This window comes from Archocentrus centrarchus, chromosome 13, assembly GCF_007364275.1.
Source record: "Archocentrus centrarchus isolate MPI-CPG fArcCen1 chromosome 13, fArcCen1, whole genome shotgun sequence".
In the NCBI taxonomy this organism is placed as follows: domain Eukaryota; kingdom Metazoa; phylum Chordata; class Actinopteri; order Cichliformes; family Cichlidae; genus Archocentrus; species Archocentrus centrarchus.
The window spans coordinates 30,763,405-30,784,672 of NC_044358.1; the positions used below are offsets into that span (position 1 = coordinate 30,763,405).

At 40.0% G+C, this 21,268-nt stretch overlaps 3 protein-coding genes across 6 annotated transcripts; 1 reads left to right on the top strand and 2 right to left on the bottom strand.

Moving 5' to 3' along the window:
- Nucleotides 1–782: 782 nt before the first annotated feature.
- On the bottom strand, nucleotides 783–12,914 carry LOC115791038 (nuclear mitotic apparatus protein 1). Of its 3 annotated transcripts, none has more exons than XM_030745124.1 (22): nucleotides 12,791–12,914; nucleotides 11,693–11,742; nucleotides 11,517–11,602; nucleotides 11,358–11,428; nucleotides 10,791–10,879; nucleotides 10,640–10,714; nucleotides 10,415–10,508; nucleotides 10,121–10,286; nucleotides 9,842–9,978; nucleotides 9,414–9,525; nucleotides 8,994–9,111; nucleotides 7,886–8,026; nucleotides 7,635–7,751; nucleotides 6,921–7,547; nucleotides 6,550–6,759; nucleotides 6,235–6,416; nucleotides 4,793–4,871; nucleotides 3,562–3,754; nucleotides 2,707–2,843; nucleotides 2,127–2,411; nucleotides 1,691–1,789; nucleotides 783–1,577 (listed from the first exon to the last, which is right to left on the bottom strand). In XM_030745124.1, exons 2-22 carry the CDS (start codon nucleotides 11,729–11,731, stop codon nucleotides 1,245–1,247), a joined length of 3,390 nt encoding a protein of 1,129 aa, XP_030600984.1. In that variant the 5' UTR covers nucleotides 11,732–11,742; nucleotides 12,791–12,914; the 3' UTR covers nucleotides 783–1,244. The 3 variants fall into 3 exon arrangements, with proteins under 3 accessions (XP_030600984.1, XP_030600982.1, XP_030600983.1); XM_030745122.1 differs by having other exon boundaries at nucleotides 11,355–11,428; XM_030745123.1 differs by lacking the exon at nucleotides 12,791–12,914 and adding an exon at nucleotides 11,878–11,958 and having other exon boundaries at nucleotides 11,355–11,428.
- A 986-nt stretch (nucleotides 12,915–13,900) lies between these two features.
- lrrc51 (leucine rich repeat containing 51) lies at nucleotides 13,901–16,859 on the top strand. 2 transcript variants are annotated; one of them, XM_030745129.1, is made up of 5 exons: nucleotides 13,901–14,021; nucleotides 14,241–14,350; nucleotides 15,496–15,701; nucleotides 15,784–15,932; nucleotides 16,501–16,859. In XM_030745129.1, the coding sequence occupies exons 2-5, from the start codon at nucleotides 14,299–14,301 to the stop codon at nucleotides 16,616–16,618; spliced, it is 525 nt and encodes a 174-aa protein (XP_030600989.1). In that variant the 5' UTR covers nucleotides 13,901–14,021; nucleotides 14,241–14,298; the 3' UTR covers nucleotides 16,619–16,859. The 2 variants fall into 2 exon arrangements, with proteins under 2 accessions (XP_030600989.1, XP_030600988.1); XM_030745128.1 differs by having other exon boundaries at nucleotides 13,903–14,025.
- Nucleotides 16,860–18,701: 1,842 nt separating this feature from the next.
- On the bottom strand, nucleotides 18,702–21,229 carry lamtor1 (late endosomal/lysosomal adaptor, MAPK and MTOR activator 1). Its single transcript, XM_030744867.1, has 5 exons — nucleotides 20,986–21,229; nucleotides 20,185–20,324; nucleotides 20,011–20,088; nucleotides 19,601–19,724; nucleotides 18,702–19,388 (listed from the first exon to the last, which is right to left on the bottom strand). The coding sequence occupies exons 1-5, from the start codon at nucleotides 21,025–21,027 to the stop codon at nucleotides 19,296–19,298; spliced, it is 477 nt and encodes a 158-aa protein (XP_030600727.1). The 5' UTR covers nucleotides 21,028–21,229; the 3' UTR covers nucleotides 18,702–19,295.
- Nucleotides 21,230–21,268: the final 39 nt, after the last annotated feature.

The following is a 21,268-nucleotide window of genomic DNA, read 5'->3' on the forward strand; positions in this document are numbered from 1 at the left end:
CAAATCAGTTAAAATAAATCATTAAAAACACAAAATTACCATGATATTCATGCCCATTAAGAGTTTATGTAAACTTCTGGCCACAGCTGTATCTCTGAGGCAGCTTTCTTGCCATTTCTTTAAGTAGTCTTCAGGAATAGTTCTCCAGGCTTCTTGAAGGACATTCAAAGCTCTTCTTTTGATGTTGGCTGCCTTTTGTTCTGTTCTCTGTCAAGATGATCCCACACTGCTTCAATAATGTTGAGGTCCGGGCTCTGGGGAGGCCAATCCATGACTGATGGTATTTCGTTGTGTGTTTTCTATCCAGGTATGATTTTTACAGCAGTGCCAGTGTGTTTGGGATCATTGCCATGCTGAAAAATAAAAGCTGGTGCCAATCAGATGCTTTACAGATGGTATTGCATGATGTATTCATATAATAAAATGAGTTTGTGCCTTACCAGGCAGAGAGGAGTCATATTTCAGAAATATTTTAACTATATCAAAATGAAGCTATTGTGAAACATGTTCTACGTAACAAGTTCCAACAGGTTCAAAGACAAAGCACTTTCTGTAATATTTAAATAATTTTATTAAACATTTACAAATACAAAAAAAATAAATACAAACAATAGTAAAATGATTGTAAAAAGAAGTCCTGAAGGATGATGATTTAAGAACAAATTATGTTGTGTGTATGTGTTGGGGGGGGGGGGGGGGGGGGGTATTCAAACTTTCACCCTTTGCATTATCTGTAAATTAGGAAAAAAATAAATGCATTTTTTTAAAAAAAGGTTAAACAAAAAGTTACAGGAAAACGCGAGCATTTCGGTAGCATCTGTAATCATTAAAGTATGTGGAGAGAAATGTGTCCCCCCCATCTAGTTATTTATACAAGAAACACACCATGAGTTGTTCTGTCACATTGTGACAACCACCAACCAGCCAGTGGAGAAACAAACCACCATAACATGAATTCAAGTTACTGTTAATTAGTCTCTTAAAACTTCAAGAAAGGTTCTCTTCTTTTATGGGCACATGTTTCTGAAAATAGTTTCAAATTCAACAATTACTAAAAACACTGAATAACTAAAAGCAAATTCAAGCATAACATCTCCACTAGATTAGACCATGATACACAGTTACCATTTTATTAAGAACATTTGTGACTAATTCTGGACTACAAGAGCTCAACAAAATAATCTTTAATAAATGTTCCACTTTGAAGTGAGACTAGACAAGTGTGCCCTATAAACCTAATAGACTTATCTGTGCATGTTTACCTTGTGAGCACTGCCTGTCAGTCCAGGAAACGTTACAGACCTGCTAGTGGTTTGGGGAGATTTCTTTAATTCTTTGGTTGCCACCTGAGGTGATTTGTAGCTTCCGACTTTTCCTGCTTGTCCCACTCCATGAGAACTCCCAGATGGCATTTTGTCCTCAGACCTGCGTGTGCTCATCTGTGCGGGCGACTTCTTTAAACTGCTGCGTGGGGATTTTCGTGCGGAGCCACGCAGTTTGCTCAGACGTTTCTTTAGGCCGTTGCTGCTTTTAGGGCTGTTTTCAACCATAAACATCACTGACTGCCTCCATTCAGCCTGATTAAAAAAAAAAAATGTAACTTAGCAAAGCATTCATCAACATATTTAACTATGTAAACACCTATTATCAACAAGCTTTTAAATTTTGTCGTATCAAAAATTGTACTCACTGGACCGAGGACAGGATAAAGAATAGAGCTAGAAGGTCCACTGCTCAGGTTGTTTTTTGGGGTGAGTGGACGAGGCAAGCAGCTGTAGTTTGTTGTTTTCTTCGGATTGAGATTAAAAAAAAAAAAAAAAAAAAGACCAACGTGGAAAATTATTTTTCTTCCACTTACCACTGTGCCACCATGCTGCCCAGAAAATGAATTTGTATTTTTAACATGTGGGCACTAATACATTTGTTTATTTTTGTGAATGTCCAATAGCTATACCACCCATTATTATAGTTTTGGAGAAAAATACTCAAACATTGTGCCAATGTTTTTGAAAAGGATCCCTTTAAAATCTTAAACACTTTTACTATTAAGAGTGAACTTAGGAATATTAAAAGTGGAACCAAAAATTAAAGATTAACATTCATGCTACTATAACTGTTCAACCAACCTCAAGTGAAGTTTGCTGCACAGACAACATGGATGAAGACTGCTTTGGGCCTTTTAGGCTCCTCGATTGATGCGAGTTGATGGTTTTTGATGGCAGCTGGCCTGGCAACAAGGACAGATGGTGGAAACGAGTACTGACGGTACCACCTGTCTGTCCCAACGTGAGAGAGTGCTGATGGGAGCCCTGCACCTGGCCTGGCATCTTGGACACCCGGCGGATTGTGTCAGATGGGTCGCCTGTACGGAGCTCTTCGTCTGTGAATATGAATGGGCCATTCCTGCCGGTCTACAAAAAGAGAGAGACAAGGATTTTTTAACAATAAATAGCATAAAAAGTTCAAATACCAGAACATAAAATTCATGTAATACTCCAACCATCTATAAAAGCTATGTTAGTCTTATAGCACTGGATAATACCTTTAGCAAACAGACACTGAATCTCTAAATACTTCCATACTGGTGTGATGCCACAGCAATAACCTGCGAGAGTACTCGATATATTGACTTCTAGTTAGGAACTCCATAATGGGAAACTACGCCTGTTGGCTACAGTGTGAGTCCAAGTGTTCCTCATTTAGAACCTCAGTCTCCAAAGGGTAGCTGCTCTTCAGATGAGGCAGGCAGGCCTTGTTCCTGGTCTGGAGCTCAGCGATCCTCAGCCAGTCTTCAGGTGCACCGTCAGGCTCGTTCTCCGCTCCCACGTAGAAGGTACTTGTGGCTGAAAGGAAACCAGTGGAGGAAAACCTTTATATGCATGCATCTGAAATTTGTCAGTTATGCAGTTGACTTATTTCATTTCACTTTCAGTCTTGTTCTGCATACAGTTTTCCAGTAATTCTCTCGTTTTGCACACCCCTGAGCACACCCCTTTCATTTAATTTCTTCCATCCATCAAAGTTCAGATTCACTCCCTGCCAGACAGTGACAGACTCACAGCGAATTACAAATCTTCAAGGAAACCCAGTTTAAAAGGCATTATTTTTGTTTTATTTAATAAATGAAGTTTTTTCTATAAGTAATCGTGTTTAAAAAAAAAAAAAAAAGATAAATTAAGATCAACATAATCTTAAATATGATTTCTGCCATAAATAAATTTAACCTGTTAGTTTAGTTTCTCTCTAAATGACACTTAATAAAATTATGAGTAAAAAAACTATAAAGTTAAATCTCACTTGGACAGCTTATTTTTTTTTTTTGCTGTAATGCTTGTAAATAAAGAAGCCCTGAGGAAAATTTGTAGCAGTTTAACTTGCCAATATAAATATGATTTTATTATGACCACTGTGGTGCAGTGTAGATGGGAACAAGACCTCAGGTGTCAAAGAGTCCACAAATATTCACGTTAGGTTTGTTTCTATTAACTAAAATGTAGAGAACTTTGAAACTCACAAGGAGGGAAACTAACACTTAAGTGGGTCACCCAGGTGTTTGCTTACGCTGTGCATAGACGACACTATGTCTGTAGCCTGGAAGACCAATGAGTTGGTCACTGGCACAGCTTTCTGCAGGTATGTCAAACAGCTCCAAACACACGGGCCGAGTGGAGTTGGCACTGGATGGGTTTAGCTGAGAGTGAGCTGAAGGAAGGCTGTAGAAAGGCTCATCGTCTTCACGGCAGCCAGAACTCTTCTACAGATCACAAATCAAGTTATGTTACTACAATAATACTTCAGTGGGAGCAGAGATGTGTAGAAAGGCAAAACTAGAACAGGAATGGCAATTTTGATGAGTAGTTAAAGTGCTGTCCACAACATGAAAGTTAGAAAAGGTCTACAGTCAAATATTCTTACAGTATTATAGTTATGGAATATTTTTATCACCCCAATGCTGATATTTAAAGTTATTATTCCTACTTCTGTTTGTTTGCAACTAAACTGTTTTCTACACTGTAATAAATGCATATTGTGTGTCTAAAAGTAGTAAGAAGATTTGAGGCCGGTTGGAATTGCTCTTAATAGTGTTCAGGGCACCAGAAGCTCTGCTACCCCTCCCTAACAGTCTGCTATGGCCAAGCAGGCCCTCTCAGATCACTCTCAAAGCATACTCGTCTTCTGCTCTAGCCCAGTGTTGAACCTTTTGCTCATTCAAATTCATGCTTAGGGGTCTCGGCTCATAAAACTGCCCTTTTTGGGTTCATGTATAGGACACCAGTCATCCTGTTTGCCCATTTTTCGATTTATACTGTTTATAGGGATAAATCTGTCTACTATCTTGTTGATGAATTAAAAATACTCTGGGATGTTTGTGCTCTTTTAGATAGTATGAGAAGATTAATGAGACCCCATAATGTATGCTTACAAAGTGCATGGATCATTTGGACAGTTTGATTTTATTTGGACTCATACTTAATCTCAGCACGGGCTCTCCTCGGTCGGACGGTGTGATGAGGAAGCCGGGGCATGATCAACAGGTTCTTTCTTTTCTGTTAATCTGTGTGTGTTTCTCAGTCTTCACTATGCTACTGTCTGTGTCTTTTTAACTATTTGTGTGCTACTAAGATGTCTAACAGCCTGCATCGGAACCTGCTTAACCCTGATTTGTTGGTACCTATGGTTTTAATTTGCAGTCAAAAAGGAATATGGAAACCCCTAAAATGTAACCTACATTACTGTGATCATGCAGTAAGAGTGTGAGTTCCTCCACCTTGGTCACATTGATGTTTCTAACCTGTGTGGTTCTGCATCGTTTGGCAGATGTTGGGTTATTTTGGGTGGAATCTGCCTCCATCTTGTCCTCTGTGCAGGCCCTGGAAGATGAAAAAGAAACTTTACAAAGTACGCAGGATTTCTGAAAGATGTGTGAAGAAAATAACTTAATAACTTTCTACATTGTTCAAATGTGTTCCATTCAGTTTTATAACAGTTGCCCACAATTAGGAACAAATGTTAAAGGTCTGGACAGTTGTTGTTTGCTAGTTACTGGAAGTACCTACAATAAGTGTAAGTAGTGCTTTTTAAATGCAGAAATCTGGGGCCAAGATGGGCCATCACTCAGTACAGACAAAACAGCTAAAAAGGCGCTTTTCCCTGAAACACTATGATTGTCACAACCACAAACACACCTCTTGGTTTGTTTGGTGTTTATAAGTGCAGCATTTCCACTGACTCCAACATCTGTTACTCATGCCACAGCTTTTAAAAGAAAGGTGATACTAGCAGCTGGTGATGCAAAACCCAAAAGTTAATAAATGACTTAACCGATCATCACTGGAGCACTCACTAGTTGCACTCAGTATGACATGAAGAGCAACTATTGGATGGAAGTTACTGATGAGGATACATGGTGGAAAAGCAGGGGCTTCAAGCAGCTGGTTAAAATTTTTGACCCAAGATTCAACATTCCAGGCAGAAAATGTGTTTCACTTTGATTATGTGTCAGTATTGTGCAGGTACAAAGTTAAGCTACCTTATTTAAACTAAAACGTTAAGCAGTCACATACTTTGATCCATGCTGTGTCACTGCTACTCAATTCAATTTCATTTATATAGCACCAAATCAAAACAAACAGTTGCCTCAAGGCCTTTATATTGTAAGGTAAATGTAAGGTAGTGCTATTGCACTGTTGCTGCTGGCATCTTCACAGTTTGAATTAGGTAGTCTGTCAATGGCAGTAAGTCACTGAAAAAGGATGGAAAATGCCCTTCATTTTGTTTGCACTAATAAACGCTCCTGCCTATAAACTGTAGTCACTGACAAAACTTTTTGTCATGAATATTATCACAAATTTCTCTGAAACATTATAATGTGATTTTGGAGTTATATCGTCCACCCTTACTCCAGTGTAGCGGTTTAATTTTTCCCCCCACCTGTGACACCCTGTGAGTTCTGGAGAGGTTGTGAGGTAAACAGGTTGCAGCTGAGCTGGCTGAGTGGCCTCTGATATATTGAAGCTGCCAGCATCAGTCAGGAGGGGTTCTCCTTGGGGTTTTGATTACTCTGTATCACACATTGCACAGACTATTGACAGACAGTTTTGTTTATGTTAGTTCTGTTAAGTTAAACAAACATCATGTGTGACCTCCCCTAGTTTTGTCCTTCCCTTGAGCCGGGCTGTGACACATCTGATTGGTACGAAAAGGTTCTGAGAGGCCACACCTTCTGGGCCTTACCTTTTCAAGTTCAGGGAGTCGTCCAGAGAGCTCTGGTCCAGGCTGTCAGAGCTCATGGCTCTCTTCTCTTGTGCTCTTGAGCAACCACTTGAGTTTGTGTTTGGGACTTCAAAGAAACACCAGCCTGTTGCACTGCCTTGAGTCTTATTCTGTACTTTGGAGGTTTGGTCATCCAATGCCAGCTAAAAATAAAGATAATGTCAGAATGCAAAAGGACTCCAAGCGCTTTTATTTTTCAGGGTTTTCAGTTTATTCTCTGTGCGTGTATTTCTGCTTATTGTATTCAGTGTACATGCTTCATACTGCAATACCAACCTGTGCCTCCAAGCTGGCCACCCTGTTTGAAAGCATCTTCTCACTGCTTTGGGCTTTTTCCAAATCAAGCTGAAGTAGCCGTTTTTCCGTGATAATGGCCTGCATTTCCTGCTCTTTGACCTCTAGAGAACATTTGAGAGCATCCACCTCCTCTTGGCGTTTCTGGAGAAGCAGCTTCTTGCTGTTGTAATGACTCACAGCCTTCTCCATCTGTAGTAGTCACAACACAAGAGAGATAATTGTGAAATCCAGATTAAGAAGAATGCACCTGAAACTATTTCACAAAACCAGTTAATGTTCCTGCTCTGTGACAGGCAGAAAGGAAATTAACAAATGTATACATGTTCAGGGAAACAAGTAGTCCCACCAACCTGGGCCTTGTAGTGTTGAGCAGCCTTTGATTTAGCTGCAAGCTGCTCCTGCAGGTCTCTCTTGGTCAACTCTATTTCTTCTCCCTTCGCTTTCAGCAGTTTTTTATTCTCCATTTTCAGTATTTCCAGCTCCTGCTGCAGTACAGATTCAAGCTTACGCAAGGCTACATTCTCTCTCTCTGCAGCCTGGTTGGCTTGAATAAGTCTCTCCTTCTCAGAGACTAGGGCTTCGACTCGTTCCTGCAGAGCTTCTTGATCCTTTTCTGCCTGGAGTATCCTGGCCAAAAGTACCTCTTTTTCCTGGACAAGAACCTCCTTCTCCTTGAGTATAGTAACCTGCAACTCCTGCATGCTCTTTTTCAGCCTGAGGTTTGCAGCTTGTGTCTCTTTATGTTGTTTTAGGTCTGCCTTTGCTGATGCAAGTTGTTGCTGGAGGAGGTTTATCTGCTGAGCAGACTCCTGTTGAGTTTTAAGTAATTTCTCCTGCTCCTGTTTGATTAGCTGAGTTTGAATCTTTTCTGCCTCAGCCTCTTTAGTCTGGATCTCCAGCCTCAGTCGACTTACTTCCTCCTCAAGAACAGCAATATGTTTGCAGTATGTAAAAACCTCAGTCTTTAGCTGATCCATCTGTAACAAACAGTAAATGGATTTCAAAAACTGGGAGAATACGAAAGTCTTTTTCTCTCAGCTTTTACATACAATTCTGCACCTTACCTCCATAATGGGTCCCATATTTTCTCCTACATCTTCCCTAAGACTGGCCCTCCTTATTTCATCTTCCAAAGAGGAAATCTTTCCTTGGAGGATCTCAATTTGCTCCGTGAGAAGTTCCTGAGAAATGAGAGGGAGAGCACCACGCATTTAAAAAAAGAGAAATACAATTAATTGCAAATAAGCAAAAAACTAATACAATTGCTGTGTTTTGTGAACACATGCTAGATAGCAGTTGTGAATCGATCAGCTACCTTCTGAGCAGTGGCTTGGTCGAGCTCAGACTGTAGGCGGCTCGTTTCCTTTCTCCACTCCTCTTGAGCAGACGCGTGATCTTCTGTCAGTCTGCCAACTTCTGTCTCAAAGATGGCAAACCGTGAACATGCTGCTCTCACCTGAGAAAATATTCAAAGGCGGCCTGAAAACATGCGACTCTGTGTAACCTAAGATTTTCTGCTATTGCCAACCCACTCTCACTGACTGCTAATCCTTCAAAACTGAGAATTCAAGTAATTATTAAGTGCAACATACAAATTTGTTTTAAGAATCTTCTACAGCCATTACAGCAGAAAAGCCCTCGCAAAAGATTTTAATTTGAAAATTGAATACCCAAGTAGAGCACGGGTCCTTCTTCCACAGATATGTAGTTGATGTTGTGCACACAGAACGGAAACATACATTTACCCTGCAGTTCAAGTTACAGAAAATATTCAGTGGACTAACGAGACAAAAGTTGAACTTTGGTTCAACTCTGGTTCAAGGTTTGCGTCCTGTTACATCTGGCATAAAACTAACATTTCCTAAAATTAACATCATACCAACAGTCAAACATGGTGGTGACAGTGAGATGGTCTGGTGCTGCTTTGCCAATTTTGGACAACCTGATGGAACCATGAATTGTGCTCTCTACCACAAAATCCTGATGGAGAATATCCGGCCATTTATTTGTGCCCTGAAGCTCAAAAGCACTCAAGTTATGCTACAGAAAAATGATCCAAAACACACCAGCAAGTCCAAAAAAACAAAACAAAACAAACCAAACCAAAAACAAATTTAAGGTTTGGGAGTCAAAAGTCAAAGTCCAGACTTGAATCAGATCGAGATGCCTTCGCGTGACCTTAAAGAGGCCGTTCAGGCTCAAAAACCCTCCAATATGGCTGAATTAAAATAATTCCACAAAAACGAAGTGAGGAATGAAATTCCTCCATGGCAATGTGAAATATTCGATGATTTGAAACATGTGACAAATATGCAACAAAATAAATAAATCAAGAAAGGGGCAAATACTTTTTCATAACACTGTATGAAAATAGGAGATTCATGCACAACACAGAACAAAAACAACTGCACATGTATTAGTACCTGAGTAGAAAGCAAACCATTTTCTTCCGTAAGCTCATCGACTTTGTGCTCCATGAGGGAAGCGTTATTCTTCAGGTCTTTATTTTGCATTAGCATCTCATCAAGACGCCTCTGTAAGCTAAAACAAAAGGTTAGCAAAGAGGTTTTTTCAAACACCTTTACACAACTCATGGAGGTATAAAATATCTACTGTGTTCCCACACACAAAATATAAGTCTTGCTATAGATTATTAGTTTTCTGTGTGAATACCACAGAAGGAAAAACCATTTGTATGACCAGCATCTTGATTGAGCTTCATGGTCTGTAGGAGTAAATATCCCACTACTTGAGAGATCATAATGACAAACTGATGCTGAAAAACTGATGCAGTGCCTGATTTTGTGATTAAAATAAGTTGATCACTGATGATGTCCACTTACTTGTTGTTCTGGATCTGCAGCTCATTAATTTGTGCTCTAGCAATGTGCTCTTGATCATCTTGTTCCTCTTGCAGCTTATCTAAGCGGTACTTTAACTGGTTCATTTGAGACTCTGAAAAAAGGAGAGCAAGCACGGACCAAAGTTTGATTTGAAGAGAAGATAAAAGGCAACAAAAATTAAAATTAAAAGGCAGGCATTACACAGGACACACTTAACCACAGTGAAAGTGTTTTGAATAATAGCAAATGCAACACATCTTTCTTAACTGGTTGTAATCTCTTTTATCCAAAAAAATAAACATTTAAGCAGTTGTGTTGAGAGCTTGAAAATAACAAAAAAAACCAAAACTGGACGTCTTTAGGTTTCTGAAAACATCCTCAAAAACTTGAAGTCCAGTTGCTTCAAGTTCAAGAGTTAAATGTGGTACCTCTCTGTGCGATGAGCGCGATCTTGCTTGCCAGCTCCTTCTCTAAACAGTCTCTGTAGTCTCTCTCCTTTATAATCTCTCGCTGCATCTTCTTCAGCTGAAATTTGGGGGTGTTCATAACATCCCCTAAAGGAGAACTGTCGCGTGAATAAAAGCAGATCAGAAAAGTAAGGACACCAATAACACCCCGAGTGCCCTGTATAACTTAACAAGGAGAGGTTTGGATTAACATAACCTATAAAATTGTCTTATATTATTAGATTAAATCCACTCTGATACCTGACTGAGGTAGAAGCCACAGTTTCCATCTCCACAAACTTGATTGTTTTTGCTCGGTGGAAAACCGGAGACTCGTCAGAGTCATCTGAGAGCGAGGAGACTGTCGACGTGTTGGAGGTAGACGTGGTGGCAGATCTTGCAAAAATTTCTTGAGAGACGGGCAAATCTGAGACACACTTTACAAGTTAAATCCCAGCCAGTGAGGCAGTGCTATCCATCTGCACTGTGTGAGAGATACGAATAGCTCTTATAGCAAATCATAAAGAAATTAAAGGTTTCACATATGTGACTTACGTCTTCTTCTCAAATAAGCATCAAGACCAGTGGCCAGATAAACTTGGCCCTCACTCTCCAGAACAAAGGAGCCGCACAGGTGGGCTAGTTCTCGCTAACAGTGGGAATAAATACATATGCAGCACCGCACAACCCATGATAATAAAGTAAGATGGATAAGTGTGGCCACAATACAAGCAGTATCAAATTAGAAAAAAATAAATAAATAAAAAGCCATCAGCTTACCTCCACGTCACAGTCCAACATGTTCAGAGTGAGGCGGTCGTTCATCATATCTTGGTGTATGAGCAACAAAAGCACCTAGTTATAGCACAAAAAAAAGGTCACGTGTCTGGTTGTGGTCATTATTATTATTGCAATTTTTTTTTTTTTGTACCTTGGCAATTTCAACTGTCGAGTTGATGCCAGCTCTGATGTTCTCCCAACAGAGAGAAGTGCCTTTGGTGTTACTAAATCTGCATTCACCTGATAAACAAAATAGACCAGTTCATTCACAAAGGTCAGCAATAACCCAGAATCTGTCTGAGTGACTGGATGTGGGTTGTAGTCCAACAAGCATTCAGTAAGAGTAGAAAAGCATGAAGTACCAGTCAGTTTCCCAGTAGACCGCACACAACAGAAATGCAAGGTGATTATTCATGGCAGACAAAACCATGGCTTTAAAGTAGGAATTAGGCAGCTACACTGACATTTTCTGAAATACAAAGTGCTTCTACTGGCCCATCACTTTCATTATCAGCAGTTCAGTGGTTGGTCTGGGACAAGTTAAATCTTATGTAGCAGAAGAGCTTGAAACGGGGATGTGAAGGTTGAGCACTAAGCTGAAAGGCTATGACACACCAGTGAAGCTGGAGATTTATATAATATGTATTAAAAAAAAAAAAATCACTTTAAAAAAGGAACTCTTGCAAGACATTTTACAAGAAAAGAAAAAACTCACCACCTATAAATTCTGCAACCGCACTGAGCCGATCCTCAGGGGAATCATTTAAACAGGAGTTTGGCTCCTTTTTTCTAAAAGGGGGAAACAACAGTAGTAACAAATCAGGATTAAAACTTTACCAGTCATAACACGAGTTACATAACATTTCAACATGCTTACATCATATAAACAAGCTTAAGTAATATCACCCCGTCCTGTAACTCATCAACGGTTATTTCAGCGTCGCACAGTTTTAGACTGTTCACCTGTAAAATAATAGTTGAGGAAAAAAGTGAATAAAGGTTAAGAAGTTATATTTTTCCACTACAGTGCATCACTAACATAACTCTGCTTACCCAGCCAAGGAGCGCCTTAACAGCCAAATTTGTTGCCATGTTGGCTGGCCCTTTTTTTTAAAAGAAAAAAAAAAAAAGTCATGTTAAATTGCTATAAATATGAAAAACATGACACATTTTTGAATATTCATAACGATCCCACTCTTAATGTAGAGAACATCACAGCATAAAGTGAAGTCAAATACCAAGGAATTATAAGATAGAAAAGATACACTGTGGTGCCAAAAGTATTCGCTTGTCTGCCTTCAGATGCACGTGAACTTGTGACATCCTGTTCTTAATCCAGAGTGTTTAAGATGTCGGCCCACCCTTTGCAGCAATAACAGCTTCAACTCTTCTGAGAAGGATTTCCACAAGGTTTATGAGTGTGTTTCTGGGAATTTTTGAGCAGCACATTTATAAGGTCAGACACTGATGTTGGACGAGAAGGCCTAGCTCACGGTCTCCACTAATTCATCCAAAAGACGTTCTGTCAGCTTGAGGTCAAGACTGTGTGCAGGCCATTCAAGTTCATCCATGTCCTTACATGATGGTTCCTGTTCTTGTTCGGGTTTCTGCTGCCTGAGGTATTCACTATGCACATGATCATTTATGACCATCTTACTGATGTGCCCATGGACACTCACTAGTCCTCAGCCTCCTTTCTCCCGCTTGGTGCACAGTCTCAGGGTGCTAAATAAGGGGTGAAATCCTCCATGTATGGTAAAGAGCTTTCTTGTCATGATGACAGTGGCTTCCATCTTCTCCTTTGGCTAGCTTATTATCCTACCAGGGTACCTGTTAACCAGCAGGGCGTAAGAATTGTGTGTGTGTGTGTGTGTGTGTGTGTGTGTGTGTGTGTGAGATATACATCTTTTTGTTTTGTACAATAAAATGTTAAAACTGTTAAATACGCAGATGTTGACGAGTTTTGCACCCTAAACTAGCCCAAAAAAATTAAGTGACGCCAATTTCTACTGTATGTTTTAACAAAGTCACAATGACGTTTTAACCTTTGAAAAACTGACTTATTGTTGTGTTGACATAAGCTAGCGTATTCTGGCATACAAAGTGTTTAAATAAAATTTATTCTGAAAGGCAGATGGTATAAAAACTCACCTTGAAAGTTAACGGCTCGTGCCACTTACACTAAGTTAGGTCTGTTGTGTTTATCTGTAGTGTGTGAAAATACACCTTCTCACTACCAATGTGTGGGTGCTAAGAAACAAGCAGAGCCATGTGCACGAAGACCACACTTAAATACAGCTGACGGAAAGTGGGTCAGCCAATCCGTTTACGCGTATCGATGCGTCAGAAAATAAGCTAAGTTGATTGGTGGTGCAGCCAGACTGGAGCAGCAGCTCAGAGGTCCCGCCCCCTGAAAGTCAGCGCACGCCAGAGACCCGGTGTTGTGCCAAAAAAGTGATCATCTGCCATTAAGTGATTTCCGATGTTTCTGTGTGATTTTACGTGTAATTATTTTTTCTTATATCGGTAAATAGAGTGCAGTCAACATGATTTATGAAGGGCTTATATATAAAATGAAGAAATAACCTGTTTTCAAGAATCTTTAGGAGTTATTGTACCTACATTATAATCAATCCTGTACTTTTTGGCCACTTAAAATATCTTTATATAACTGTGATGTTATATTTGTTGCAATTTCTGCAGCCTTCTGAACCAGATTTCTGTTTAAAAAGACATTTTTGATATCAATGACAGTTTTTACATTTGCCACTTCTACATTGTAATAGAAATTCTGTTTCTCACTCAAACTGACTGATATCATTCATGAGAGACATGTTTGACATATGTTTCAGAGATTATAGGTCAATAAGTTATTTACGGTTATTTAAATACAGGCATTTTCTGACAAACTTGTAATCTAACTTAGTTACTTCTAAAATTAAGTAATCAGTAAAGTGACTAAGTTACTTTTTAAAGGAGTAATCAGATCACTTTTTAAAAGTAACTATGGGGGGGGGGGGGGGGGGGGGGGTGCTAACCAGGTTGATCAGCTCTGCCAATAATATATTATTATTAGCGAATGAGAGCAGCCTACCAGACAGAACCACTTCAAATCCTAGCATTCCACAAAACAGATCAAATTTATGTATATATGTTATATTTATAACAGAAAGTTTAGCATACGCAAAAACGCACTCTGAGAAATCGACAGTAAAGTCAGCACAGCCAAAGACTACAGAGGACTACAAATCCCATGTTGTACTCGGTTGTTTCTACAGAAACGGGTTGTTGACCCTTTACAGGGTAACGCTGAGCTAAAACCAGTGTTCTGCAGTCAATGAGCCACCGTGTCGTTAAGCAGCTGGATAAGCTACATTACTGTGTGGGTAAGTGTATGATCTATATGATCAATTAAAAGTGATCAGTCAGGTTAACCAAACAGAGGTTTATGGCTCACAGGTGCTGCGTAGCATCCTGAAGCATGACTTGACAGGCTTAAGGTGCTTTTAGAGACGCGTTCATTATATGCTGCGTTTGTTATTCGCTGATGTAAGAAACTTATTGTGCATGTTGTTCATGTTCATGTTGTGTTTGAACGCAGTACTTCACCGTAGCATCATCTCCCCCTGGCTGTGGCTGAGTCTCTTACAGGCGTGACTATGTATGGAGCTCCTGTGGATTTATCTTTTAAAAACATCAGCAGTTTGACAGGTACTGTTCTCTGCTGTATCTGTCTTTGTGCAGGATCTTCAGGAGGTCACTTACATCACTTAAATACATTATTAGTTCTCTTTGACTTAATCCTGTAGGATAAACCTATTAGGATAATATGCACTTACATAGGCCTAGGCTGCTGGGGGGGTTCCTATATTCATTAACCTGCATTCAGTCTCTATGTGCTTATACATCACTCTGCATTTAATCACTAGTTATTATTAATCGCTGGCTCTCTAGCATGTCTTTTGTCCTGTCTCCCTCCCCTCACCCCCAGCCAGTTGCAGCAGATGGCTGCCCCGTCCCTGAGCCTGGTTCTGCTGCTGGTTTCTTCCTGTTAAAAGGGAGCGTTTCCTTCCCACTGTTGCCAAGTTCTTGCTCACAGGGGGTAGTTTTGATTGTTGAGGTTTCTCTCTATAATTGTAGGGTCTTTCCCTTACAATATAAAGCGCCATGAGGCGACTGTCTGTTATGATTTGGCGCTATATAAATAAAATGATCCATAGGATAAAATCCTTTGGAGTTGGTCTCATAGCCAAATAGATTTTTCTTTTAAATTTTTGTTTTGGAATCCTAAAGGCGTTTTTGCGTAGGAGTTAAATTTGTTGTGTAATAGTTACATTAAAAAAAAGAAACTTAAATAATGAAACAAAGTTGTTGGGGCTTTAAAAAAAAAAAAAAACTTATTTACTGTTATTCTTCCTTTTCCAACCTATTTTTGATCCTGAACCTGTCTCACATCTCATCACATGTTGGAATTTGGAAAGAAAAGCTGTTGATGGAGACTCAAGTTCAACAAGTAAATAAAATCAGAATATCAAAATGAAGTAATGAAACATTAAGGAATACTTCATTTTCCATTCGAGCTGTGACGGTGGGTATGGGTGGGCCTCTGAAGATTATCACATTTCAAACTGGACCGTGACAGATGAAGTTTGGAAACAGCTGTTCTTTAGATTTCTAGCCTGTCCTTATTTCAATGCATTCACCCCTCAGAGGGAAATTTCCAGTACACTTGTGTATATAAACTGAGGTTTTAAAATGAATTGCTCACCAAATATTTCATTTTCAAACACCTCAAAAAAGCCCATACTGAGGTAGTACTCAATATCCACGGCATTTATCTTATTTGGGTGTTTCAGACACATGGATAGAGGAGCCCAACAGAGGTCTGCGGCCTTTAAAGAGAAATTCAGAGATGAAATACCTCAGCTGCTCCCTGCGCCTCAGTAACAACAACATCACTGAACTTCATGACCTCCAGAAGACTATCAGCCATTTCCTGGCTGAGCCGACACATCTCACCTGGCTGGATCTTTCCTTCAACAAAATCACACATATAGACCACGTGAGTGTCCTCAGACTGTTTCTCTTCCATAGCTGCATATCTGTCCTCGCATATGAAGCTGGTATATGCATGTGCGTTCCAGGTCTTGTGTGAGCTGCGTGAACTGCGTGTGTTGTACCTTCATGGAAACAGCATTTTTATTCTGTCAGAGGTGGACAGGTTGGGAGTGCTGCCACATCTGCACTCCATCACCCTGCATGGAAATGTCATAGAAACCAACAAAAATTACAGGTGGAGATTCCCTCAACTGTAATTCACACTAAACACACTCAGAGCTGTCATGTGTTTTAATGTGATACATTTGTACTTTTTAGCCATTGTTTTGTTGAGCAACCAAAGCACTGGCACTAGTTGATGGTAGTTTGCTGTGTACAGAGCCAAAACTGGCTCAAACAGTTGAGAGGTGTAGAGAGAGGGATTACTCTTAAGCTTCAGTGTGCATGTTAGACACGAGTGCTTAGCAAGCATCTAAGTGCATAACATTGCAACAGGTGCTTGAATGCAGATTGGGTTCACATTACATGTTCTAGTCTGCGTAGCAACACCGGTTACACAAACACACACAGTGCAGTGACTGCAGGCTCATGTCCATTTGCAGACAGAAGTGCCTCTGTTTAAAAAAGTGATTTCTAATGAGGGACTGCAGCTTCTGCATCCATTTACAACAGATTTGCAGCACTGACGACACAAGGTACATTTTCGATGAGTTTAGTAAAGCTGGAGGCCTCTTTAGCATTCAGTGTTATATAAATGCATACAAAATGTGCATAAGATATTTAGTGTGTCTTTCTCTATGTAGGAATCGTGTGATTTCCGTCTTGCCCCGGTTAAAGACGATGGACTTCAGTGCTGTAACGCGACAGGAGCGAGTCTTAGCAAAGATCTGGCATCGGAGCGGCAAGGTTAACCTGCAGTGACTGCTGCCTCTTCTCCAGTGTGGCTTGTCTAAATTCATACTATAATCTGTTTGTCCAGTGCTCCACGTTCACTGCTGGATCACTGAGTACTCAATAAGTGTGTTTGTGCACAGTAACTGCCATGTCAGCACCACTGTCAGCGCTTTAGCCATGCAAAAACAAAATACACAACCAGCACAATTTACTGAAGTGATTTAAAAAGATTTAGTATTATTGTATAAAAAATCTGAGTGCAGTAGAAACAAGCTAATATATATATATATATATATATATATATATATATATATATATATAAAATTCTCCTTATCTTCTCATCTTCCAGCATTTTTGACGCTTCATAACTTATGAAGCACAGGAGATACCTGTGTAAGGGTTACAGGACTGAAAAACTAATTTACTCTCTGTTCAAAAAAAAAAAAATACAACCAAATCAAATTTACCACCTCTCAAAGTGTCGCAATCTAAAGCCAAAATCTTAACTTTTGTTCAGTACGATTTTTTTTTCCCATCACCCAGCTTTGTGTCATTATTGTAAACGCACAGGTAGACTCTGATTAATTGTACATGTCTTTGTTAAATATAATTAAGTTAGCGTACAAAAAAAAGGCTGCAAGGGGAACTTTTCTCAGATTTGGTTGATCTTAGCCCAACAGAACTGTGCTTAACCCGATCCCAAGCTGGCTCATTTTGGTTCAGTTGTAGCATTGTTACAGTTTAATTTGGAAATTTCTTCCTTTGTGTGTGAAAAAACCTAAATTAATATGTACATAGAGGGAGAGGGTGGTGCGGACTTTTGGAAATATTTGAATACTGTTTTAACAAAGCTGCATTAAAGATAGTACTGTTCACCATCTCTGTAGCATCACTGAACTACTTTGACTCACATGAGAGCACAGAGAGGCCAAGACAGGATTGGTTTGTTAAAAGTCTTTAATGAGTTAAACAAAAACAAAACAAAACAAAAAAAAAACTAAAACTTTTTGGTACTAGCCTATGACGTTACAAACATATTTCAGGTAGTATTACACATTAAGTAACAAACATAAAAGAAAAAAATGCCAAGAACCCATTGCAAAAAGCTCAGATCAGTTAAATAATCAAAGCCTAGCAGATCATCCCTTTAAAGAGTCTAGAGCGGCTCACTGTGCTACCTGCCCACGCATACAGTCGTGCTCTCCTCCAAAGAGCAAATATACACTTGAGAAACACAAATAAATAATCACAAAAAAGGATCGGATCATTTTATCTGCTGTTGTAGATTGATTAACAACCCCCCATGGATGCACTGCTATAACGGTTAGTTTCTGATTACGAACAACTCAATCATGTCACGATCTGCAGCGGAAACCCTTTAAAAGCTAACAAACGCAGGCCTTAAAAGTGTTCTTGTGTCTCATAAAAACTCATCACCACAAGATCTTAGCCGATTCTGACCAATGAGGTCTCTACAAAATGAGGGACGTCATACAATCCATCATGTTTTTATATTCAAGCACAAAATTCTGTACAAAGGCATGAAGACACGAGATCTGTCCCTACGCACACGCACACACTCACACATACACCCACCACTCACTTTCGTCTTTGAATATTACACGTGAAGTTCTGGCCCGCTCGTTCTTGAACACTGGAAAAGCGCAGAGGACACGGCGCCGCCTGTAAACTCCAGAATTTTGACCCAAGAAAGCTCCCGGTGACATGAGAAGCCCCACCCGCACGCTTGTGGTTGCATCCTCACCCGCCAGCCGTGGAAAGATTATTTAAGGTTTGGCTTCAAATGGAATAATAGGTTACACACCGGACAACAAAACACCAGTCCAGCCTGTGTCACTGTTAGCTTTCAAATATTACATTAAAATGTCACTGAAATTCACTCTAGCCAAGTTAGTGTGGTTGGTTTATGGTTAGCAGGATACATAAGAACTACCAACTAAATTATAATTTAATCTTGAGAAAAAAAAATCCTGTTCATCTTTTCTAGTGCTAATTTTTTTTTTTTTTAAACATACTTTTTGCTGCTTAGAGATAAACTGAAGAATGGCTGGTGACATCAAGCATGTTAGAACAGGGTTAAGCATGTATGAAGAGTTAATGGTAAGCCATTGTTTAAGTTTTTTGTTTTTTTTTAATTCTGGTAAATAAAATAAATTATCCAACATGTGATGCAGTGATTATTTTCATTATTCCAAGCCACAGTGATTCCTTATTTCTCAAATATATTGTATTAACCAATAGCCAACGTCTTTGTGCCAAAAATCCAACAGCTCTATCCCAGGTGAGTCCAATGTAGATTTTTTTTTTTTTTTTTTTTTTTTTTTTTACACTTCTGCAAAATCAACAAGGTGAGAAGCTGGCTCCAATTTTCAGAAGATAAAATTAAAATAACCCCCCTTTTTCCCCCCCCTTTAAATTAAAGCGCTCATATCAAGAAGGTTGAATTCCACAGCTGGAGGTCTTGATCAGGCCCATCTTCCATATGTCACTGAATTAATTACACTCAAGGACAGCCATAGGATAAAACCCTACATTGTCTCTGCCTTTATAACTGTTTAAAAGGCATAGCTAAGAAGCAAAAGGACCAAAATGCTTTAATGACGGGTGGGGCTGGAGGTTGAGGATGCAGGCGTGACACAGAAAGCAGGACTGGAGGAACAATATGCAGGCCAGAGTTGCAGAATCAGGGAATGGCGAACTGGACCACCAATTCTTCTTTAGCATCCACTTTGATTTGAGAGATTGCACTGTAAGCATAGGCTGCTATCTTAGACACCTGCAAAGACAGAAGACAAGTCAAATTCTAAGTTTCACTGAGAAACAGGCTTCCTCAGCTGTGACAGGAATGCATCTTGCAATCTTTAAGCTCTATTACAAGCCATACCATTTCCAAAAGACTGCATTAAATCTACCTAACATGACAGGACTGGTGATTCTGTGCAGGTATCCCACGACCCAATAAAATCCACGTATGTAATGCATGAATACCTGCTGAACATCTGAGTATGGCACCAGGTCACTTGCAAGCACTTGGTGGGGCTGGCTGGTGAGGGAGGGGAGAGCAAGGACTTTCTTTTGAGGCAGACTGGTGCTCAACACAGCCAGCTTTGTACTGAAGAGAAGAAAAAAAAAATACATCTGTTGTGCCGCAGTTAAGTTCTCTTAAACCAACCTAAACAAGCCTGCTCTTTTTGGGTGAAATCATGCAGCTCCCACAAGATGTCACTAAAGATGAGGAGTAAGTGAAAGTTGAGGGGGAAAGCCCAATGCTTTTGCAATTTTCTATTTCAATCACTTTCCTCACCACCTACTTGAGTGGTTGGGTTTGGTGAAGAAATTCTTTAGCACCAACCAAATCTTTACCCCAGTATGAGCAGGTAAACTGCCACCTCCTGTACCTGTATTGTCGGGCTCTGTCCATGTACTCGTGCGGCTCCACCATGACAGAGTCAGCTGCTGAGACATCGATGATGTTCCTGATACACGGGGAATAACGGTGTGTTTACTACGCATATTCTGTTACAACTTTATTGCCAGTGGCATGTCCACGTTTGCATTAAGGAGTGTCTTACTGTGCCGTCTTTGTCAATATAGACGTGAGGAGGGCCTGTTCATCTGTCCGTGCAGACGGGGCATTGGTAGTGATCCAGTCTGTCCCATTTGGGGGCTTGCTGACAGGGTTTGGGGGGATCAACGGCTTTCTCTCGGGGTCCTGGAACAAGTCACATAATTTGATAAATTAAAAAAAAAAAAAAGTAAATAAAAGTTTTTTCCTCATAGAATGCGCAAATCTAGGATCATGTTACATCATAGCGTAACGTAACAAGGCATAAAGTATCACTTCAGCAACTTGTCTAAAAGCCACATCTCCCACTGCTCCTTTAAACCGCATATGAGGAAAGATGCACGAAGGAAGAACTGACTAATTTTCCGAAACTAAAAACAGCTGGCAATCTTAACTGTCATATGACTATATGAAAATAAAATCCGAAACATGACTTTCTTTGTCCTTTGTGTCATATCTTACTCAATAGCCAACTTACTCAGTACTTTCCAGCTCGCTTTAAAACAACAACATAAACAAAGCCTTTAAAACACATCTCGTTGTCTTCGGATGTGTTAAACCTTTCTAAACTCTGACTGCTTATGAGCTTTGCCAACTTCACTGGCTTGTACTTGAGTAAGGCCTGTCCGAAAGCTCACAGCATCGAGCTGCTAACTGCTACTAAACCACCACTCGGTAACGTCGTCACGCATTACTCACATGTACCGTCAGCAGGAAACATCCCGAAAGGATAAACTATTATTACATACTTCACGTTTAATTTGCCCTGGCTGCACATATCGGGTTTAGCCTGCTAGCAGCTAACTACCTCAGATGGGCTCTCGTTCTCACTGCTGTAACAGCAACCCATGGCAGCGTCCGACGGGCCAGCTACACAACCCCTGCGTCCCTTCTCTCCGTCAGAAACCAGCCGTGCTCTTCTTCTCCAAGAAACATAAAACTTCCAGCGTGATTTTATTATAACCTCATCTAAAGGTAGGGAGCCACTGTCAGCAACAGCAGCAGCAGTTTCTCAGGCCAGCTATCACATGACAGCAGCTCTAGCGCAACAACACAAGAGTCACTTCCGGTATTTGAGAAGCTGCGTTGGC